Here is a 24,050-nt window from a genome sequence, read left to right on the forward strand (position 1 = left end):
ACCTGCCTGGAAAGAGGAAAGATTTTGTACTTTAGTTAACTAAACAGTGAGTAATGCTGCTGGCTTGCAGAGTCCAGATAACAAGACGTTTGGATTTCACCATATTTGAAGGCAAAGAATATGTCGGGCCTGACCTCCCGGGCAAGGTATTCCTTAGGCACGGATGCGACCTTTCACACTACACAGGAGGCGATGCAAAACAACTGAATGCTGGCACAAGTTTCATGAAACATTTTATTCAACAAGTATTCTCATTATGATTCCGCCAAGGTGATCGAATAAACAGCAAGGCGTAAAAAACATGAAATAGTTAAGAGATTTTATTCTAATAGCTTTAATTACAGTGCTTGTTTGTCGAAATGAAAACTGAAAACAAGTATACAAAACAGTTGATTACTAACTGTGTATTGAAAGCAATAAAGGTTTCCACAACACTAAACAAACCAGTTCTGATAGTTCCTCAAGTTAAAGTTTTCAACAGCTCCAGCTTCTTCAGTGTTTATCAAAATACAAAAGAAAAGTAAAGAGGTCTTTTTTTCTGATGGCAAATCTGAACCTTGCAGTAATGAGGGATGCCAAGGGTTTTCACACATATACAGATATGGGATTGTTCCAAAATGAGATTGAATACTTCTAGAATGGAATGACTCCAAACTCTCATGCTTTTTTCTAGACACTATACATAGATGTTTGGTGTTTTTTTCATGGCATTTTACTTAAGTACAGTACTTTCTGTCTATAGAGCTTAGGACTAATAGGCTGTGCTTTCTGTGGAAAGGTTTGCCTTCTGGAGTGGTTTACACACGAGAAAAGTACAAAACACTTTGGATGATAGAATCTAACAGGCTAAAAATGTGACCCTTCCAGAAATTATTCAAGTCTGATGGAAGTCGCATCAACCTTACCTGAAACCAAAGTACATTAGCGTTTTAAGCAACGTGAAATTTGTTTGCAAAATGTTTTGGACCAGCTCAGACAAACCTTTGAACAAGTCTCCACGTACAAATAAATATGAACACAAACATTATGAACTCTAGAAAGATCCAGAGATGTAGCAGTTGCACATTGATCTGTATTTTACCCAGCTGAAGCTTGGATGGTGTCATCACCGCTTCAACGTTCACAAGAATTAAAATAACTGGTATTCAAGGTCGAACCGCAGAAGCTGTGTTAAACATGCTCATGCGCTTAAGTGTTTTTACTTTTCTTTGACTATTTAAAAAATACAGATTTCAGGTTAAAAACCAACCATCAAAATGGATCTCACAGCTCTCACAACCCAATAGAGATAGGACTCAGCTCTACTGCATGCTGACCACTGGCAACCCATGTTAATCCACTGAACTCCCTTCCCAGTACTAAACAGTGAGTTGATTCTTTACAATAAAAAAGCTGAGTAATATTGCATAGGAGTACCAGAAACTGCCTCACTGGAAACAAAAACTATTTACATTAAATAAGAAACCTAACTGTTTTCAGGCTTGTATTTGCCACATTTACAGCATGGTGCAATATATACTGTGACAAAAGAAATGAAAACAGCTTCCGGCACTCAATACCACAAAGTAGCACAGTTTGCCACATTAGAGTAAAGCGAAGGGCGAATAGGAGGAAATAAGAGGGAGGGTGGAAAAAGAGGGAAGAGGAAGGTTTATGGTTTCATTTCTGGTTTCGGAGCTGATTGGACAACCAGTCCAGTCCTTCATAGAGACCATCTCCACTAGTGGCACAGGTTGCCTGGATATACCAGTTCCTGTGACGAAGAGAATGCAGTCCGAGTTTGTCTGTGATTTCTGCTGCATTCATCGCGTTAGGCAGGTCCTGAGAGGAGACAAAGACAACATTTTCCATATTGAAGAGCCTTTTCTGCCTTTCAGTTAAAGCAGTCCCACATCAAGGTACAAAACAAAGCATAACCCAACTCATGTATCAAATATGGCTGCTCTTCATGAAACGCCTTCAATAGTTGGTATGAAGCCCAGCCAGTTTTCAGACCCAAGCTGGCAAATTTTTGTTTCAAATTTATAAAAGGCCAAAGTGGAAGCTGCCATTAGAAGACAATTGCTTAAGAATGGGTGAACCGAAGTGGCAGAACTCATTTGATTAAATAGAAAAGTAAGGATGCTTTAAACTGCAACTGCTGCCAACTAAAGAACTGTGCAACTCTGAAAGTCTCTGCTCTTATTCAGACTAAGACCACTGCATCTCCAGCATGTGCTGAGATGATTTTAAGAGCTTTCTGTTTGAGCCTTTAGTTTTAAAAGCCTTTGCTTTGTGGAAAAGGGAATCCTTATAAATTAGGGAAGTGGGCTGCCATGAGACTCTAACCCGACTGATTTGCATGTGCAAAGTGTCTCTCTCAAAGAGATCATAAATGAAACAGTTAAAAGTGGACACTTAAGCTTATGAAGTTTCAGGTTAACACTCAGACTGGAGTAGGACAGTTTATATATTCAGGGGCTATTGTTTCAGGCCGCCTAATTCTTAAGGACACTCTGGGATGGCAGTTTCCATTCAGGAAGTTTTCTTTGCAACTGAATTCCTAGGAACTTTTGGGGTTTTTTTTTGCAAAAGCATTAAGTGCAGTTCACTCCAAAACGTGTGTATGCAGCCAATAAGGCAAAGAGTCAGGGGGATTTTACTCCTTCTATCAATTAGGAGGCAGGTGCAATTAACTGCATACATGCATCTTTGCAGTGTAGCTGCACTGGTTTTACTGACTAAATCTGGGTGGCCAAACACTTTACTGGCAACAACGAATTAGATGGAAAACCTAATCTGAAAGCTTCAAATTTAGAAGCTTTTTTAGAGGTGCACCGCGGTCCAATATCAGATTGACACCGATATAAAGAAAATGTATTGGAAACGATAATTTGTCTGATAAATGCCCATGTGTGCATGCAGCCGCAGTGCAGCACGCAGGCAGTGAGGAGCACAGCCCGGCAGCGTGGAGAGCTGCCTGCAGCTGGTAAGTCTAGTGTGGCGAGAGGCATGGGGGGGGGGCAGATCAAGGCTCTGCAGTGAGGGAGGGTGTGGGGTTGTGGCTGCAGCTTGTCCAGGGGACATGGGAAAGTAGCGGGGGCTCCTGTCACTCCTCTGGGAGGGCACTGGGGGGGGGAGGGAGGGGCAGCGTGTGCCCCTGGATCTGCCTGTTCAGGAAGAGCCCAGTGCCATCCTGCCCTGCAAGCACACGCACCCCCATGCCCTCCTGGATAAGTGGTGGGAGCAGCAGCGGAAGCCGCCAGATGAGCACCAGATGAGCCACGTGAAACCCCCACCCCTTCCCGTGCCCCCTGCACGAGCCGCAGTCACATGCAGCAACAGGAGCCACCCCCAACTCCGTCCCATGCCTGCCCTGGCCCCAGCCCCAGCCCACAGTTGTAGCCCACCTCACGCAGATCTGGGGGGGCACATGCCCCCCTGCTTGCAACTGTCCTGCACCCCTTTCTGCCCCAGCTGGGTAGCACATGCTTCAGCCCCACTTCCTTCCTCATGGCAGGTGCCTTGATCTGCCCTCCCCCACACCCCTTCCCTCCCACCACACCAGACTTACCAGCTGGATGCAGCTCTTCAAGCTGAAAAGCCACGCATCACAAATCAGATCGGTATCAGCCAATATTGCCTCCTTAAAAATCAGCTATCAATATCAGCCCCAAAAATCTCTATCGGTGCACCCCTAATATTTTTAGAACATCCTGAGAGTGAGCCTTAATATTTCTGTACTTATAATGATTAACATCTAAGTTTATACCATCACTGGAAGGGTTAGTGAAACTTTTCAGGATACTTTATACTGTGGCACCATCACACAGTCAATCTCCTGTTTGCAAGAGGGAAGCTCAAAGCAGGTGCAGCACCTGAAACAGCTATCAAATAAACTAAAATTGGTGGCAGTCTTCACCAGCAAGGCAATGATATGGAAATTCAGCTTACAGACACATTTCAGACTAGAACCACATACAAGTTTGCCGAAGCCAGGGTCAATTTGGTATGTTGCTAAACACTCGTTTATCACATTAGAAGTTACGAAATGGTTCAAAGTCTCACATCTTGCTACGTACCAACCATTTTGGAAAACTATTTTGCAACCTGCAACTCAAAGGCTCCTCTTTAAGATCACTTGCTAAGCCATACCTGTTTGTTAGCAAACACTAATAAGACAGCATCTCTAAGCTCATCTTCTGCCAACATTCTCATAAGCTCTTCTCTGGCCTCATTCACTCGTTCTCTGTCATTACTGTCAACCACAAAAATCAAACCTATAAACAAGCAAACAATAGTTATAACAAAAAAAGGTGCATAACTTCTCCTTTGTAAAAGCTATCCCTGTTCTGAAATGCGAAACCAACACTGCAGAATTATTATTATTATTTTTAAAGACTAAACAGAGATTAAAGCAAATAGCTTATTGACATGCATAGGGTAACAGGCACCTCAGTCTACTGAAATCCCTAGTTTGACAGATGCAAGAATCCCAAATAATACGAACTATGCATGTTTTTCCCAATTTGGAATAAGAATAGGTTCCTCCCCACCCCCCTCAAATTGTGCCATCCTGTTTCCTGTAGTTTAATTCTGAAAGCCAACAAATGCTCACCCTCCATCTTTTAAACCTCCCCATCCCTCCAAAAATCCTGTAATCAGAGATACATTTAAGAATGGTACACCGCTATCCTTGGACTTACCCTCAAGTCCTCAGGTCATAGCCTTAAATTCACTATACAGCAGATCATAAGCACTTAAAAACAAGAGAATTTTCCTGTATTCTCCAACTGCTCTGTTTAAAAGCAAGCTTTCAATACTTCTTGAGGAAAAATGCTGACCTCTGGTTTTCGAAGTTGGATAGGGAAGCTTACTGTCATGTGTTTTAAAGAAATGGGTGCCAATTTACATCTGCACTAATCTAATTTGGACACTGAATCCAAAACACAATGAAGTTTAATATGTATTCTATAACCAATTCCTTGAAAAAGGACAGTTTTACGGAATAGTTTGGCTTCTGCTATCAGGTGATAAGCAATTTAAGAGCAAGTTTAACAAGCATACAAAGAGATCTTTTGTGGTCACAAAAGTGATTTAACCATTACAGCTTACCTTGCGTGTTCTGGAAATAATGGCGCCAGAGTGGTCTGATCTTATCCTGACCACCTACATCCCACACCGTGAAGCTAATGTTCTTGTATTCTACTGTTTCTACATTGAAACCTAAAATAAAAATGGTAAGAAAAAAGTTGATCAATTTAGGGCCTGGATTTTCCAATTTGTGCTAAAGAACAAAATTACAAAACAGTCACGTTGAGTACCCATCCATGAAAGCAAGAAGGTTCTTACATTTTTTTTAAACATGAAGTTAAAAACCCTTAGAAGTGGGCAGTACTAGACTGAAACATGCTATACTACACTTTGCAGATGCTACTCCCAAACCAGAAGTAGTATACCTGCATGTGTGTGGCACTGCACCCAGGCGAATTAGTGCTGCCTCTCAGCAGAGCTAATATCCTTCCATAGGGGGACACTAAGAGATCTACACTTCTTCCCATTTGGGAGATAGCGGACAGGAAGGGGCATGACAAGTCAGCAGTACAGATATGCTTTTTTACCCCTTAAAAAAGGGAACACAAGCCAGTGAGCTTTATAAGCCTGCCTAACTGGGACTGGAGCAGCAGAAGTTATAAAAGGAACTAACAGCCCTTTACATCTATCCATTCCATAAACCAGCGAGTAAGGTCTTTAAATATGTTCTCCCAGTACCTGTCCTCTCCCCAGCATGCAACATTTTCCCCATCTGTACTCTCACAAGCAGTCCGCACCAGGGCAGTCCTAACAGGAGCTGGCTAGACTGCTTCTGCAGACTGTCAGAGGCTGCTCCATGCCTTGGCTGGTGGGAGGGAATGGAGGAAGAAGCAGTCATGCCTTCTCCTCCTACACCTACAAAGGAGACTCTGCTGCCTGCACATTCCCAACTCAGAGCCAATCCTGGGTGCAGTACTCCGAGTTACAGACAGTCAAGCCTGAACTTATCTAGTCAGTGCCCTCTCAAGAAGCAAACAAGGTTTTAACAAGCTGTTTAAAGAACTTACCTATAGTGGGAATAGTAGTTACTATTTCACCAAGTTTTAGTTTGTACAAAATGGTAGTCTTTCCTGCAGCATCCAGACCAACCATGAGAATACGCATTTCTTTTTTGCCAAAAAGGCCTTTGAAGAGGTTAGCAAAAATATTTCCCATGCTTGCGATATGTTCTCACTGGCCAATGAAATCTAGAGAGAAAAATTCAGGAGAGTTATTATACACATCACTTGATAACCTTCTGCACTATTAAAACAAGCCATCTAAAACTGGTGGTTCAATACAAATTCTACCAAAAGCTGCCAGGAGCTCATTGGCTTAAAACGTGCTAGACACAGATTAATTCTTTTTATTCTTTTGCCTTGAGATGGAAAATTCAAAGACTACCAGGAGTAGAAAGGTAGTGTTAATTGCAATATAGCTACAAAGGACCCTGCAATCTTTTGCTAATATATTTTTACATACAGTCTCAGCAAGACACATGGTGGTGTCAGCGCCCTTTCTGAAAGAAACAATTTTATGTGAAAGCTAAGTTCAGTGCAAGAGTGCATTAACTTAAGCATTTAAGCTACCAACACTAAACAACTAACTATGAGAATCTGTCCCCTGGTTCCTCCCTCCCCAGCTGAGGCCTCTGCTAGTCAGTGATGAGAAGTGGGGCAGCACAAAGGGCAGCTGGCAAGCAAGATGGCAGCTGCCCCCTCATCCCTCCTGCCTCAAGGACCTCTCCACAAATCAGTGCTGAGTGGCAGGGTGGCAGCACAAAGGGCAGACAGCAAGCAAGATGACAGCCGTCCCCTTATCCCTCCCCCATGGGCCTCTCTGCCAATCAGTGCCGCAAAAAACCTCGTCTTGCCATGATTTAGGTAGGTCCCTACATGTCTTCTTCCTCACCTATAACTAGATCAACAGGAAAATAATTAGTCACATGAAGAATACTTAAGTAGAAGGTCTGCTAGGTATTAAACCGGCATCTTTAAGGCATTTTTCTGAAAAATGAACCAACTGGTTTAGTAAAGCTTTGCAAGTTATGATTCACTTTTGGTTGAAATTAAACATGTAAACCTATCAGGCAGAGGACAATGAGAAAGTCCTGACACCGTGTCAGGGATGGATCTGAAATACAGTGGCTCTCTCTGCCAATAAGCACTGTAGTTGGGATTTTCACTGGAAGGGAAAAACAGAGGCTGATTTCCACCCCCACCCCTATCCCCCAATAATCTGAATAAACCAGTATTCTCTAACAGTTAAAGTACAAAATGGATTACTACACTGTAGGGGTGGGAACCTGCTTCTACTTAGGAGCACCAGACTGGAAAGGGATCTTGGGCCACTGAGTCCTGTCCCATGTCTTCAGGCAACTATTCATCAAAAGAGTTGGAAAAAAAAAAAAAAATCAACCAAACAAAACCGCTCACCCAAACCACAAATATACATACCATCATGTGCCACAGGAGAGACAAGGGCACTGCCAATGCCCCAGCAATAATACATTTTTCTATCTAATGCATCACCATACACCACCATTCTGCCAAACAGAAGCAATTAAGGTTTTAAGGCCGTTTAAGAAGCAGCTTGATGTTTCGTGTTGAAACGGACACGATTCACACCTTTGCTACTGTTGTCTGAAAAATGGCATCTCAACTCCACATCTATTTATACAGAGAAAACTATCGCTTCAATTGAAAGAGATGAGAAACTTAAAGTACAGATTTTACAGAAGCATAAAGGAGAGCAGGATTATGTGGAGTCAGAACATGCAATATTCAGAGGATTTGTTTCCTTTAAGCCAAATTATGTCTTCATATAAATTTACTTACCCCACTGAACTGGGATCATAGGAAAATATACTGCCCATATATGATAGGCAAGAGGCCATTCTAATGTGATGCCAAGCACCCAATTTATTAAAGTTTTGATTTAGGCCACATCAAAAAAATTATGCTAAAACATGCTTAATATCTTTTTCCCCAAAATTACTTGGCAAATGTAGTGCAGATCAGAACCTAGCTTGTGATGTTTCATTAGGTACATTAACAACAGTATGAAGTTTGATTTTACTGAGCAATATACTGAAGGAGCTAGGATCTCAGATTCAAAAACTTAAAAAGCTTCTCTGACATTTTAAAATTTCAGTTTAATGATCCAATCACTGCAGAACTGTACTATGCAAGTCAGTGCTTCTGTATTTCAGGCTATATGTCAGCATATCTAAATGTATAGACAAGAAGTACTTGATAATATTAGCTGTGTTAGAACACTAGCTAAAGGTCTCTTCTCTGAGTGTAAACTTGGGACTATCACACCACGCTTCTAATATAATACATTTCCATAATAAGCCTTTTTTTCCATTTAGGAAACTAGCTGGGGTTCTATGAATTAATAATTGTGTACAGTTTTCTCACTTAAAGAGTTTAAATTCAGCCCAAGTTAGCAGCTAACAGCAGTTGGTATTAGACAGGCATTTAGTTACGTAGGTAAAATGTGTATGGCTTCTCAGTCTGTGGTCTAGTAACCATATTCTTTTACATCACAGCCCCTTAGTCACAAAATCCTTGCTGGCCACAAAACTAAATTAATGGCTCCCTCTCATTCGTGGGTGTAGGCTTAAGTCTTGGATTGGTTGCTTGCATTATCAGTGTCTTCACTATGGTTATTTCATGAATCAAGGAATTCAGTTCATGTTTGTCATGCTGGAAATATTTTACCAGCACATGGATTACTTAAAGACACATGGTATAATTTCCAAAACATTAAGTTAGCGTTACTTGCAGTTTATTTACAGATTTAAAGATAAAAATATTGTATTGGCTGAATTCTGTGTCCAGAGTCCTATAAAGCCCTAATACTGAACTATTTCAGAGAACTCTTTTCAAGCTCAACATATGTATAAGGTGGAAAGATATAAACAGCCACAGCATGACTCATTTGCAAAGTGAGGCTTCTCCTTCCTTCTAGAGGCTTTATTTCTCTGAATCACTGTCTTTCAAACTAGTGTCTCATTCAGTTCACAGCAAAGAGCTGTGTCTGAGCAAAGAGGAGCAAGCGATGCAAATACTGCTAATCCAGAGCACAAGTGCAGCGTCAACCCCCTTTAGTTGAAGAAGTGGGACTGGACTGAACTCCTTATATAACCTTTCTGACCTTTGAAGAGTGTGTTTAAGTACTACTGCTATTAGGCTACTTTGCAAGCCGTGCAAATATTAAGACAATCATGTATTCTGTTACTTTCTCTAAGTTTAAAGGCACATAAATTAGGTTGTGTGTTCTACCTTGACAGCAGCCATTTCGATATTTGATAGATTCAGTTAACATACAGCCTACACTCTACGTTTGCAACATCCTCCCACAGCTTGGAAGAGCTGCACAATCTGTGCTGGGTTTACAGTAAGTTACTCTGTTCATACTTGCTAATTCCACTGCTACTTCCCCAAAACATCATGGAGACTGAAAGAGCCTTGAATTTTTTTAGTGGCAGATCTGCTGATAGCTTAAGCTTATATCCTCCCTCTGAGCCAACTACTCTCTTCAGTAGTTTTAAAGCAGCTATCTTTCTATTTACATAAAAATTGAACTCCGTTGTTCCCACTAAAGAGCCACCTTTCTAACGAGAGCATTGTTGGAGAAGCTTCTCTGTATTTGGTGGTAAGCCATCTTTTACCAAATTCAAAGGTACTCAACCTCTGGAATATGTTATCCAGCCTGCAGGGCTCCCTAAAGGGTCTGAAAATGACCACAGGGCTACAGAGTAACCTCAACTGCCAAATTGCTTGACTTGTGGCTGGACAGTGTGGTCCTGTGCACTAGATAAAGCACGAGCCAAGGCTGCATAAGGTCCCAGGTGGGCACTGATCCTGGGACTCAGCCCCTGGGGCCAAAAGACTGAACACTGCTAACCAAATTAGTTACCCCTTTAATGGCACAAAAATACCTTCTGATCCACACTGAATCCTCGTTAAGAGTCAAGCTGTGAAAAATTCCTGGAGACCTGGTAGACAGGAATAGGAATATTAGGCAAAAATAAGATACACCCCTAGCATGCTTAAGAGACATGCTCTTGAGAGAAACAAAGCTGCAAAACTATTAAAAGCCCTTCGTGGATCCTGCTTGCAAGCTTCCACCTTCAATGAGAAACTAAAAGATGCCAGGTATCTTGACTTTTACCACGGCGATTGTTGGAAGCAGGGTAGCCTCTCTCTCTCCTCCAACCTAACTGACCTTTGTCACCTCCCATTAATTTGTTTCAATCCGTATGTCTGCATTATTACCACATCACAGTCTCTCTCATCTTTAAGACATACCCTCCGTTTCTCCATGTGCCTGCAGACCTAATCCTGAGTGGGACATCCTTCGCTACTATGCTGTAAGTCAGTGGGGGCCAACCTTTTTGGCAGGCATGCCACAAATTATCCCTACATCCTTCCTGAGTGCCACTTTCATCCTAATCCCCCTCCCTTGCCCAATCTGTCGCTGTGCTCCCTGCTTAAATCTGCAGTATGCCACACACGGAGGATCCTTGTGCTGCCTGCTGCACACACAACACAGCCTGGCCACCCCTGTTTTGGGTTCTTAACAGTTTCTTCTCTAGCACATCTATGAAGACTGCCACCCTGACTAAAGGATAACTTCTAAACACCCTATTTTCTCTGCTTCTGGAAGGCCCCCAAGAAGGAATGAAGATCTTACCTAGGACTAAAAAGAAACTGAGGCATGGGAGGTGTCTCAGGCTGTATGCCAGGGCCTGACTTCAAGCTGTACGTTAGGCTGCAAACAGCCCCTATGTACTGGATCGGGCAAGCATGTAGTGCCATGTCAACCAGCTGGGGCGCTCCACAGGGGTCCAGAGATACAGCAGCACTGGAGCAGTGCCAGTATTAACTGCGGTGGCTCCCAGATCCACTCTAGGAGCCATGGCAATTACAGCTGCCAATACTCACCACCACTGGGTCTCCAAAACCCTGGAGGTTCATATTTCACACATATAATGCATCCCTGTATTCCCCCAGTTAGTGTTAGGAAGAAGTGTGCATATATATGCAACAAAATACTGTAATTACCAGCATTTCCCCACCCCAAAGCTGTTTAATCCCCTGCCTATCATGGACCTTTTTATAGTCTTATTCTCTTGCCCCTTTCAGCTGTTCACTCCTACCTACCTTTTTTCACTGGCATACATTAGTAATAATGACAAAACGCTCCTAATTTAGACTTCTGATAAACTCAGACAAAACTAGTTTCACAGGATAACTCCCAATACAAAGGTAGCACCATCACAAATAGCTTACTTGTGGCTTTCTACGAGAATTATTTTAACTGAGGCTTAACATGCTTTGTCAATGCCTACATTTACACTCAAACTATATAAACTGACACTGAGGCTTAATATAAGCCCTTGGGCATTAATTCTGCTGAAAATGAAAAAACAGAGTTTTCCTCTCTCTCGTTAGGGCCCCTCCAGGTCAGGGCTGTTGGGGCAGACGGCATTGCTGCCACCTATGCACTGTAAATTCAGCACACACAACTGTTATTCTGGATCTTTCATATGCTCTGAACGACACCAGCATAAAACTGACTCCTCATTCCAATTTCTTGGTCTTCACTAGTCAGAGCAATGTGAAGTACACCCTGATCTTGTACTCTGCTCCACCTCCTCACAATTTGCACGGTGACAGAAACCTGTTAGTCAGGTTCAGCTAACATTATTTGCTGCTGTTTACCAGTCACATTCAGACTCATTTCTGGATAAGACTGCAGTCTGTAACAAAAAAAAACACTGATCTCAACGCAGCTACATTTCTAGCAACTAATATATTTAGATAAAACCATTAGACCACAGACGCTGTGTCTAGAAATCTCAGAAATTTGCCCAGGTGGCACTGCACCAATGATAAAGCTAATCTTTAAAGGTCTGGCCCACATTACTCAAGTTCTGCTGGTAAAACTATGAGAATATCCATGGCTCAAAGATTCTTTGCAGTAGCAAAACACCCCCTCTCCAAGGGAAGAAGGCTTCTGCCCTGGCTGGGCTCCTGGTAGAAAGCACATGTTTCTACTGGCTGGAGCAGTTCACCCCCAGTGGCTGGGCCTTCCCAGGCTGTGCTCTGTGCCCTGCTGGCACCACCGATGACATGGAGAGGTGGCTTTATTTGGCAGAGCTGCCAAAAGTTGTGCGGAAACATATGCTGTCTGATGTCTTCCCCAAGGCAGCCCTTTGCCAATGTTAAGTCCCCCTGGGTAGACATGGCTGAAGTTTCCTTTAACCAGGTAAGACTAGAAGTAAAAAGGGATGCAACTAAAATTTACATTTATATTCAGAGTGCTGTAATGTCTCACCCAATGTTTATGTGTGTTTTTAATTTGGTTAGCATTAGTTTTACTGTGCTTTTTGACATTGTTTTATTTGCATGCTTTTGATCTCGGGTACATTCCTCATAGCTGTTAGCCATACCTTGGTGAACAAAGTATCGTTTAAATTTAACAGGCATACTTAAAGTTTACCCAGACAGACATACATTGAACCAACAGTTTAATCATCTCCGAAAACATGAATAGTCTTACTTGAACGTTGTGGTGAACCTTTTGGCCAAGAGATGATTTTGCTTTCTGATCAACCAAATACGAATGGCATAAGGCACCATGTCTCCCCATTTTTTTCAACTTTACCTCAGTCCTTTACAAGATATTGTAGAAGACTTTAAAAAGGAGATGAAGTTAGATGGTGACAAATCCACTTGTCTTCTAACCAACACTTCTGCTTTATACCTGTGCTCAAGCACAACATACATAAGAGTTTCTACAGGAATTAAACTAGATTGTCACATATCAACTGTTTTAAAGTGTTGTCAGAAGCAATACAGGCCAGAAGTGCAACCATCTTGCTCACAAACTGTCCTCCACTACTGATAGCATCTAAACAGGAAAGAGTCATTGATAACAATTACAACTACGAAAAAATAAATTAAAAAAAAAAAAGTGTCTTAACTCCCCATCTCAGAGTACAAGTATGCCATCTGTTAAGGAGTGACAGCAGTTGTAGAGTGGATTTCTGAAGGCTTAATAAATTGCCATGCCAGCACTAACAGTTTCAGTTGCTTTTTCCCCCTGTAGTTATTTGTGGGGTGGGGAAGGAGGGAAGGAGGGAAAGGCTGATTTGATGGACAGCATCACCAACACATACACATTCTTGTACTATGAAATGTTAGTTATAACAAAGTGAGTTTAATACAGAAATAACTGAACACACTGAGGTCAGAGCATCAATTTAAAATAAACACTATTGGTAAGACATACAATATTCCTAAGCTTGTGATTTCTCCATTCAATGCTGCCTACTTTGGCTTTCTATTCAGAGAAATAATTAACATGCAAATTAAATAAACTCACTCTAATTGTTTTGCCAGCTACTTAAATGCTCAGTGAGCAAAGTCTGATGCATCTGGGAAAAAAAACATCACAAAACAAACAAAGCCTGGCTCACAAATATCAGAAGCACTTGCCCCTCAGGTAAAACAAAGGCTTAAATGGACTTCAGAAATTAAGTCCGCTTGATCTCAAGAGTTAAAAGCAACTTGGTAGTTCTAGCTAATTGCACCAAAGTAGTAAATGATCAGATTTTGGTTATTTAAAAGGAACATCATGATCTTGGATTCCTGCCTTTTACTATATGGGACTCTGGGACATCCTAAACGTCATTTCTTTTAAAAGTCTCATTCCTTTCTGTTGCGCAAAAACCCCTCAGAAAGTCATTCAAAAGGCAAAACTAGCCATCTATACACACAGGAAGAGTTGCCAAATATACTGAGTAAGCAAAGTTAGATTTTTTTAAAAATCCAGTTTCCTTTAGCTCTAGTTCTGTTTGGTGTTGTTTGTAAGAATGGTAGACAAAACAGGTAGACTACAGTACCCATAAAGTTGGCAGCATACTTTGAACTTTAAAAGTTCAGATGTTTGATCACATAGATTCATAGATGCTAGGGTCAGAAGGGACCTCAACAGATCATCGAGTACAACCCCCTAGTTTTCAAGAGGGTGTCTTAGAGCTTTAAGGGCTACTGTAGTCTAGAAGCACAGCATTTCACACTTGAAACCAACAGACACAACTAGATAAAGCTATATTCTTTTGTACGCGAAGCTATGTTTGGCAGATTAAAGTATTTTGTTGCAGCAAATTTTAAAAATAGTTCATGATTACAGTACTGTCACATATGTAACTGCACTGGCACAATACATGACTTCAAGAGCAGTTTTTTTACAACTATTTTTAGAAGCTGGCCTTTCACATTTGAAGCAATGGATGAAAGATGGTTAAATATAAAGTGCACTTGTCTAAAAATCAGAGAATTCTTTAAGTCTGGGGGATGCAAAAAATTCCACAAATACTTCTATTTAAAACAAAGCCTATTATTTCAGCTTTACTTAATTTGCAATATAGACTAAAGTTGGTTTGGGTTTTTTTTACATTCAAAAGTTAAGGTATACCACTTTTTATTTTTTTTTAATTCCAAGTATGTGTAATCAGGAATCTAGACATTCTGTTAATAGTCTAAAATGAAGTCATGCGGGTGTCAAGTCAAACCGTATCATTTCATATTCTCAACCTAATATGTAAAAGCTAGCTCAGCATTCCCCCCTCCTCCCTCAACCCAAGGACTTCTTAGAAATACTCAAGTCCCCCCACATTTCTTGGACATAATTTGAGCAGATCTGTGATGGCCCTTGAACTACTGGTGATTTCACATGACACTGTACCCAGAGCTACAACTTTCTACTTTCTAGTACAGATGGGGAAAGTGGACAGAAAGACAGGCCATAAAATAAAGTTACAAAAAGTTATAACCTCTTGGTTGCATATTACTCACACTCTTCAGAGACTAATGTAAGGAAAAGCAGAGTACTGACATTCCTGAAGTGTTTAAAATATGAAGGCACTTTTTGAAAGAACCAACCATAAAGCTGTCAGTAAAGCAACTTCTGTCTTTGCTTTGCAATTTATTTTCAGAGTCCCTATTTGCCCTTGCTTGAAACAATCCTCTCTCATGGTACTCTGAGCTATCAAGATGTAGTCTGTGATGTGCAATGAAGACTGATCTAGATATGGCTTTCAGCTTCTTCAGATGTTAGAAACAGTCCAATCAAATGGAAAAACTAGAAAAGCAGATGGTAAGTACTACTCTCCAAATAAGCTGAATGAAAACTTGCATGGTCCAAGGCAATGATGTCACTCAACAGTCACACCTAAGATTTTACAATAAAAAAAGATTAAGAACAAGAAGCGGTTCTCAAATGTATTTCCAGATTAATATAAAAAACAAATAAATGTAACCGGTACGTAGGCGGAAGAGAGCTTGGCATTAGTATGGACCAAAACCAAATCGTCCTTTGGCAGATCTTACTTCCACCTTGGGTGGCAGCAGTTTCATGGCTTCTGAACTGGAATGATTTACCTCACAAGGTGCACAGGTTCCCCTGAACTCCACTATACCTCTCCTACACATTTGGGGCATCCATCTCCTGCCTAAGCCTGCAATATCTTCGTGGCAGGGACCAATGTGCTAGGTATCGAACAAGCATAATGGGGTGAACACGTGCATAAGTATGTTACTATCTCAGTGATCAACGTTTTGTCCCCATGGACCAGATGAGTGGCCCTGGGCCAGACTGAGCCCTGTGCCCCAGGCCTAGATCCTGGGGCCCAGTGCCACCCCCACTATGCCCCATGTACTTGGACTGGATCCTGGGGGTTGAGGCACTGCTGCCTCCTGCTGGGAATTGGGCCCCAGGGGCCTGCCACCTCCCCCTCACTGTCCCCACACCAGGACTGAGCCCTGGAGCCTGGTACCACCCCTGTCTGCTGGGGTTAGATTTTCAGTTTGGTGTGCAGAGCCCAGGGCTCCCCGGGAGCCTGGAAATTTGGCAGCCATGGAGCAGTGGCACTGCTCCCCTGCTGCTTAATTTCCAGAACTGTGGTGAGCCTAGAAGAAGCTTTCAGACTGGATACAAGGAAAAACTTCTTCACAGTTCATGTGACCAGACTCCAGAATAGACTCCCAGCAGTGGTAGTGCAGACACCTACCCTGGAGATCTTCAAAAGGAGACTGGACATATGCCCTGGCGGGGCTATTTGACCCCATCAGGCTTTCCTGCCCAGAGCAGGGGGCTGGACCCAATGATGTCATGAGGTCCCTTCCAGCCCTAAACGTCTATGAATCTGTGAGCCCCATAGGCTTGATAACACCATGTCACAGGCTGGATCTGTGCTGTGGCAGATTAGCAAGCCAAAGAGTTAAATCATTCCTATGGTTTGGGGCACAAAACTGCTCTAGCACATATGATGACAAACCAAGAAAACCTCTGCAAATTTTATTAGAAAACCCTACATCCAACTAGGTTCTTATTTCCAACTTCATTTTAAGACAAGAGAAGCAATGATAAAATTCTGTTTTAAGAGTAAAATCCTGAAACACACAATTTTACCAAACGATTTTTAACTACCAGCCTTTGGTAGTTCACTAACTCACCTTCGAACTGTTGGCAGCCTAGATTTTTTTTTTTTTTTTTTATCAACTGATAAGTTTAGGGGGGAAAAAAAAGGATCAGGAAAGTTAGGGGGATGTGCACGCGCACGCACATGGTGTAATGTCGTAGAACCAACAGCACTGGGGGAAGGACATGTCATAGAACCACACATTCAGGGTTTCCTCTGTGTGCTGGACACTCCCCATTGCCCAAAAGATGAAGACTGATTTAGAACAGTGGTTCTCAACCTTTTGGAATCTAAGGCACTCCTCAGAAAATGCCAGCTCTTAGTTTTCACTTATTTTTTTGACTACAGAAAAAAAATAGTAATTCTTCTGTTGTAAAGAACTCTGAAAGACCACAACAGGCCAGAATGCTTGTAACACTACTTGAAGTCTCTGGGATGAATCTGTGAATTGTGTCTGCACACTTAACAGTGCTAACATTGCATGGTACCCCACAGCACCCTGGCTGAGAATCACCAATTTAAAGGCTGGCAGTCAATGCCCCTCTCAGGCGTTTTGATTGTAGTTTAAGTTGCCATTCAACAGGTGCAGCCCAGGTCAAAAACACTGCAGTTGGCCCAACAATAAAACGGGTTCGCTTCCACTCAAGCAGAACGCATGCCTTGGCTTGCAATAACAAACTACTTGCATGCTTGAAAACTGCAGTACTTGCTCCTCATACCATTCATGACATGAGTTCAAACAACGCATTGGTGTCAATTCGCAAACAAATATGGTAATAAATACATTAGGTGAACAGAAAATAAGTGGAAGCAAGTGGTGGCTGACATGTCACCAAATTCAAAAGCCAAAACACCAGCAGCTTCTGTTCAGATAAAGATTGGCACATGAATGAGAACTATATTAGATTTGAGAAATCAGCAGAAGTGATGCCTTATTCCCTCACTATTTTTATGTATTAGAAGCAAGAAATAAAATTAGATACTTGCACGTGGCAAGAAAAAAACTGCTGAATAATGCAAAAACACAGCTGTTGTAGTAGGAAGCTGGTCCTGAACGTCTTTGCTCATCAGTTAAGGGAGAGCGTGATGGTTGCAGATACTGATACCTTTACAGGTTTTAAACCATAACAAGGCCTTCAACAGATTTTGAAAAGTAGACTTTCTCTCTCCATTGATGGACTTACAATACGGTGATCAGATTTACCGGAAATAACGTAGATATTGGTCTACAGTTAATAAAATACATCATTAAGAGAAGAATAAAGTCTCTCTTTACCCTGGAAAGGTCACAGCTCAATAATGCTTTGCGTCCACGCTGGACACGTTTGAGAAGTTAGGAGATGGTATGTAGAAGGAAACAATCTTTCCTGACTTCAACCAACCAGCTGATTTATTTCCTTCTTCCGCTATGCAATTAAAGCACAGGAGGGGTATTGAACATCCCATTTGCACCCTCAACACAACTGCCTACCGCAGGGAATTTGCACCAGGAGATATAAGGCACAGTAAAGATTCAGCTTGCGCGTCCATCCCGTCTCCCCAGCGCACGCCTTCGCCAGGCTACTTCCGCAGCCCTCCGAAAGCCCTTTAATTTTGCGAGGAGAGGCAGCGAACGTGCCCGGCGTAAGCAAACGAGGCACGATCCATTAAGCAGGCATCGCTGGCACGGACGCTGCGAACTGAAGACGTGCGTCGAGACTCAAAAAACGGAGCAGAAACGAGCCAAGCGACGGATTTTAAACACAAACCTATCCCCCACCTCTTCTATTTCACCACACCGAGTCCCAGGGGGGGAAAACCACATCCATTTGAGCTGTCCCTAGGCAGGAAACTCGGCCAACGCACAATCGAGGTTGCCGTCTCCTGGGGCGGTAGCCAGGTACGTTATCGGCGCTCGTCCCGCCGGGCGCGACCGCTGCAACCGCGAGGGAAGCACCCCGGCTGGAGAAACGCGCGGCACTGGACAGCCCTCGAATAAACCCCTCAGTCGAGAGCGTGCCCCCCGCCGGGGGAAATAGGAAGCGGAGGGCAGGAAACCCTCAGGATCCGCAGACTGTTAAAAGTGACCTTGGGTGGCTGCTTCCCTGACTACCCCTCAGTCTTCCCCTCTGTGAAACGGGGATAATGACGGGAAGCCACCAAGGGGAGCGCAGCGGGGTGCCTTTGGGCCGTCACCCATGTCTTTGGGGGGGGAGGGGAGGGTTGCACAAGAAGTTGCACAAGCGGGTGCAAGGGCGGGTGGGGGGGCAGCAGGGCGCTGCCCCACCCCCCACGGCTCCCTCCAAGCGGGGGAAGGAAGCGCTGTTTCCCCCTTCCCCGGGAGAGTGGGGGGGGGGGGCGGCACAGCCCATTCCCCGCAGCGCCCCTCCCCCACCCCGGGCCTGCACCCGCACAGGCCGCCCCCGCGCCGGCCCGCGGGCTCCGGGGCAGGGGGAGGAGGGGAAGATAGGGCGGGGGGGAAGGACACGGCACGGCACGGCACGGCTCACCCGGCAGCGGCGGCGGCGGGTCGGAGGTGGCTCGGGGCCGGTCCTGCGCGTCTCGGCCGCTCTCCGCCCGGGCTCACAAGATGGCGGCTCGCCGCGGCCACGTCAGTGCCAGCCCCGCGCGGGGCACGACGGGAATGGGGGCGTGCTCGCCTCGGCAACGGTCGCGGGGCGGTGTTAGGGGCGGGGCCTGGCGCTGCACCGCTACAGAACGCGCCCCGCGCTGGGTGGTGACGTCAGCTCGCCTTGTCATGTGACCCCCCCTCCTCGCGCCATGTGGTGGCATGTACACGCCTTGTCATGTGTGCCTGCCCCGCACTGTGTGGTGGCATGTACACGCTGTGTCATGTGTGCCTGTCTCACACCGTGTGGTGGCATGTACAGGTTGTGTCATGTGCCTGTGTCACACTGTGTGATGTGCACACGTGTCATGTACCCACCTCACGCCATGTGATGAGCACATGTGTACCTGCCTCGTGCCATGTGGCGATGTACGCACGTGGTGACATGTACATGCCTTGTGCGTACCTGCCTCACGGTGTGTGGTGACATGTACACGCCTTGTCATGCGTACCTGCCCCGCACCACATGATGCATACATGTCATGTCGTGCATACCTGCTTCATGTCTTATGGTGACGAGCACACGCCTTGTCATGTACACCTGCCTCACGCTGTGTGGTGACGTACATGTCTTATCACGTATACCTGCCTTGCGCCACGTGATAACGTGCACCGTGCCTTGCTGTGTGTACCTATCTCACACCGCATGTTGACATGCAAACACCTTGCCACCTGTACCTATGATACACACCAGAGTACCTGCCTCACCTTGTGGTGACATGCACACACCTTGTCACGTGTACCTGCCTCATAACGTGTGGTGACGTGCACACGCCTTGTGTGTACCGGCTTCACACCGCATGCTGACACGCACCTGCTGTGCGACACACTTATGATACGCACGCCTTCTCCAGTGCATCTTTCTCACACCGTGTGGGGACACGCACCTCCCCAGTAACATGTACCCATGACACATGCATGCTTTGCTACGTATACCTGTCTCGCACTGCGCGGGGACACGCACACACCTTGCGACATGTACCCGAGACACAGGCCTTGTTGTACATGCCATTCTTACACTGGTGACACACACATTTTGCAATAATGTACCAGTCTCTCACGGCCTGGTGATACACATCTGCCTTTTGATATGTGCGCCCTCACTTTCTTGGGAGCACATGCATTTCTTGTGACAGGGAACACCCTGGTAGCATGCACATGCCTCGTCATGTACTCATCTTGTGAAAGGCACACACACACACACACACACACCTTGCAACTTGTACCCCTTGTACTGACATGCATATATCCTGTGATGCGTACTGAACTTTTGCTTACATGTTGCATGTACCCACGTCACACTTCATGAGAACACGCTTATGACGTATACCTAACTTGCACCTCATACTGACATCTGCCTGCCTTTGGGTATGATCCTGCCTTACACCTCACAGTGACATGCTTTTCTCCTGATGATGGCAGGTACACATCTTATGGGCAGCCTAATGCCTTGTGCTGGCAATACACACACATTGTGACATGTCGTTAATTCACAGCTTGTGACACGTGCTTTGAAACACGAACCCATCTTGCAACCCGGGACGGCACACGCAAGCCTTGCAGTGACCTGATCCCACCTCGCACCTTGCAGTGAGACAGATGCGCGTTATGCCTTGGGATGACATGCATAAGCATAGGTGTGTGCTAAAAGTGTCATCACGTCTCCCAGTGGCAGGACATTGGTGGCACCCACATTTTGCAGTAATTCAGGCCTGGTTTTCCTAAGGTGCTTTGTGGCTGTGACGTGTATGAGGGGCTGGACTGGGGACAGGACTTGATGGTCCAAGAAATTATTTCCAGTCTTATGCATGGCCATCTCATCCTTTCTGGAGACATGTATGTGCTTCCTGGCATGACTTTGCCTCCCGCTTTGTGCGGATACAGATGTGTTTGACACCTTTGGGAAGTCAGTTGTATGCCTTATAACATACCCCTTTCACCCTTTCTTACAACGTGTGCCTGCCTTCTGGTGACACAAACATGGCTCACCTCGTGGTGACACCCTGACTCTGTGATGGATTGAACATGCCTCATGGTGCCTGGTGCACGCCTTGTGATGATGTGGATGAACTTCATGCCTTGGGGTGACAAAGACATGAGTCACAGCTTGGTGTGACACACACATGCTTTGTGAAAGTCTCCATCCGGTGGTGCTATGTACATACATGAACCTGCCTCGCGCTCCATAGTACCACGAATGTGTTTTAGGCTTTGGGGAAAAGTGCACACACTGCGATTTGTGTCCGTCTCACAACCCAATGGAAACATGCACACGCCTTCTGGTGACACAGACGCACCTTTTGTGACACAAGCTCTCAGTCTTCCCGATGCAAAGAATGAGCTGTCAAACCCAATGGAAATAACGAGAGTGAGTTAGTATAGACGCTTTAGTGACAGAAGAGGGTGAAAGGCAAGGACAGCACCTTTACGGACCAGAACAACCAGTGCGACCAGACAACCCAGTCGTCACACGGGGATCAGGGGAAAGTGGAGTTAGGAAGCCAGGCAGTAAGTGCAGAAGAGCAGGAGGAGGAGAGGATGGGTTGGTTGAGCTGCATGCTCAGGACAGAGGAGGACCAAGGTCCCAAACAACAGAGAAAGCAGGGGAAAGGGACATAAACACTTGCCTAATACAACTTTTTTGAGTAAACATTTTCTATAGTTGCTATAGCAATGTTACATGACTGCGGATGGGAGCAGAGGATGCCCATGTAATCAGGGAGAGAAGGGAGCATGTCGCCAAGATAAGCTGTCTAGGAAACAACTGTGTACAAATTTAAGAAGGCCTGACTTAATCGGCTTTCCCTACAGTTGTTACCAGTGCTCAGGTTACACATGAACACCTCAATAAAGGCAACAGCCCAGCAATCAGGACATTTGGGCTCTGATCCTACCACCTGTGTGAGTGAACTCGGTGCAAAGTTACTTCACTTTTCTGTGCCTCAGTTTCCTCATCTGGAGATTGCTTATTTCCCCCCAGAGGTGGTACAATCACCTATCCTGGAGATCTTTAAAAAATGACTTGATGTGCACCATCTGACCCCAGCGGTCTTTCCTGGCCAAGTGCAGGGGGGCTGGACCTCCCTTGAGGTCCCTTCCAGCCCCTAACATCTATGGATCTATGAAAGTGATCTGAAAGTGCTTGCAGGACCTCAGACAGGTGTCAGATACATGGAAAGCAGTACTGCTGGTCCCAAATGTTACATCATGAGTCAGGTTTAAAGAGATCATGAAATCGGTCTAAAAATAGTAATTAAAATGACAATAATAATAATAATAATAATAACCTTGAGCTTATTTGTATTTGCTTTCTAGGTTTGGTACCTTTAAGATACGTCTGGGTCACATTTCCATGCTGTTCTCTGCAACCATGAGGCCTAGAAACTTCTTTTTTTAAGAGGAAAGCAGAGATCTGAAGCATTCACACACGACTTCTGAACTGGGGCTTTCAGGAAACAGGGATTGTGGTGAGATTTGGCAACAACTGACATATAGTTATTAAAGAGAAAACAAAACCGAGAAGTCAAATTTCACTGTTGTTGGTGGTGAACGAATGCAAATAGTGTGTAAGTTGCATAAATAGGGGGAATTGAAGTCTTACTTTTAAGAACATAGCGCCTTCAAGACACATTTGGATGCTTATCTTGCTGGGATCCTATGATCCCTGCTGACTTCCAGCCCATGGGTCAGGGGGCTGGACTCGATGATCCTCCGGGGTCCCTTCCAGCTCAAATGTCTATAAAATCTATGAAATCATTGAACCGAGGAAACATTTTTTGTAAAGGATTATTTTAACTTTGTCACTGCTGTTTCACATGGTCATCAAAGAAACACGCCAGTTGTTTGATGTGTTCTGTGTTTTAGGAACAAGTCTCTGCATACTAGGATTGCCCAGCATCGGCTCGGGATGTGGCAGTAGGCCTGTAGGCATGGGAAGGGCAGGAGGCAGAAAATGGGGCAGTGGGAGAAGATGAATAATGGCATGGTTCTGGCTGCACCACATCTCATACTACAAACCGCTCTTACAGCTACAATAATTTGGTAGCTGGCTTCCTGAAAAGCCTCCCGCAGCCTCTTGGGACTCAGTGGGTATCCCTTATACAGCTAGTGGCATGTGTATGTAGAAAATTGCATGTTCAAGCTGGCTCACACTTCTCTTCTGTGGTCTGCTTCCTATATCTCAAAGCCACAGGAACAGATGCATCTCAGGCCTTGCCGCCACAAACACAACAGAAAAAAAAAGAACAACAAAACCAAGAAGGAACATGCGGGGAAATTATGAAAGAGAAGAAAAACACACATCGAGAAGGATTAAAAAAGAATGAAAAAGAAAGGTGAGAAAAATGACAGGGGAAAAAAAGGAGTGATAGCAGCAGCTGTGCTGAGACATGGTGAGAGGGGACTTCAGCAGGATGGGAAAGGGATCCATCTGCTAATCCCACACAGGAAAAAGAGATGGGTGTAAATAAATGTGTAGTAATTGTTAATATTATTATTTTATTTATGGTAATACATGCAATGTAGCAAGTACTTTCCAAACCATTGAAGAAAGGCTTGTCCCTGCCCTGGGGAATTCACTGTCTATGGACACAGTGACAAGAATACACAGGCTAGGGAAAGAGGAAAGATAAAGTGGGAGTATTATTATTATTTTATACAAGGCAAGTAGATAGGTAATGTGGCAGTGAGAGAATAGAATAACACACTAAGTGTTGTGAACAGACGGTTTCACACTCACACATCCGGGGATGATAGACAGTGTGAAACTACGAGGTTTTTAGACATCCGTCTCTTTTTATTCTGCAGCCTTTGCTCAAATTACTACATATGATTGGGCACTGGCACTCCAGAATAACAAATTCATCTTTGAAAGATAGCTGTCTGTCATCT

At 44.2% G+C, this 24,050-nt stretch overlaps 1 protein-coding gene across 1 annotated transcript; it reads right to left on the bottom strand.

Annotated features, from left to right (window-relative positions):
- Window positions 1-216: 216 nt before the first annotated feature.
- Window positions 217-19,151, bottom strand: ARF1 (ADP ribosylation factor 1). The gene is made up of 5 exons (XM_006275324.4): window positions 19,042-19,151; window positions 6,081-6,260; window positions 5,095-5,205; window positions 4,135-4,259; window positions 217-1,821 (listed from the first exon to the last, which is right to left on the bottom strand). The coding sequence occupies exons 2-5, from the start codon at window positions 6,226-6,228 to the stop codon at window positions 1,660-1,662; spliced, it is 546 nt and encodes a 181-aa protein (XP_006275386.1). The 5' UTR covers window positions 6,229-6,260; window positions 19,042-19,151; the 3' UTR covers window positions 217-1,659.
- Window positions 19,152-24,050: the final 4,899 nt, after the last annotated feature.

This window comes from Alligator mississippiensis, chromosome 5 (assembly GCF_030867095.1).
Source record: "Alligator mississippiensis isolate rAllMis1 chromosome 5, rAllMis1, whole genome shotgun sequence".
Lineage (NCBI taxonomy): Eukaryota > Metazoa > Chordata > Crocodylia > Alligatoridae > Alligator > Alligator mississippiensis.

Coding starts and splice junctions, on each gene's coding strand:
- ARF1 (XM_006275324.4), bottom strand. CDS start 6,228: ATGGGAAATATTTTTGCTAACCTCTTCAAAGGCCTTTTTGGCAAAAAA. Junction 5,206..6,080: donor AACTACTATTCCCACTATAG/GTAAGTTCTTTA, acceptor TTTTTATTTTAG/GTTTCAATGTAGAAACAGTA. Junction 4,260..5,094: donor TTATTTCCAGAACACGCAAG/GTAAGCTGTAAT, acceptor GCTTGTTTATAG/GTTTGATTTTTGTGGTTGAC.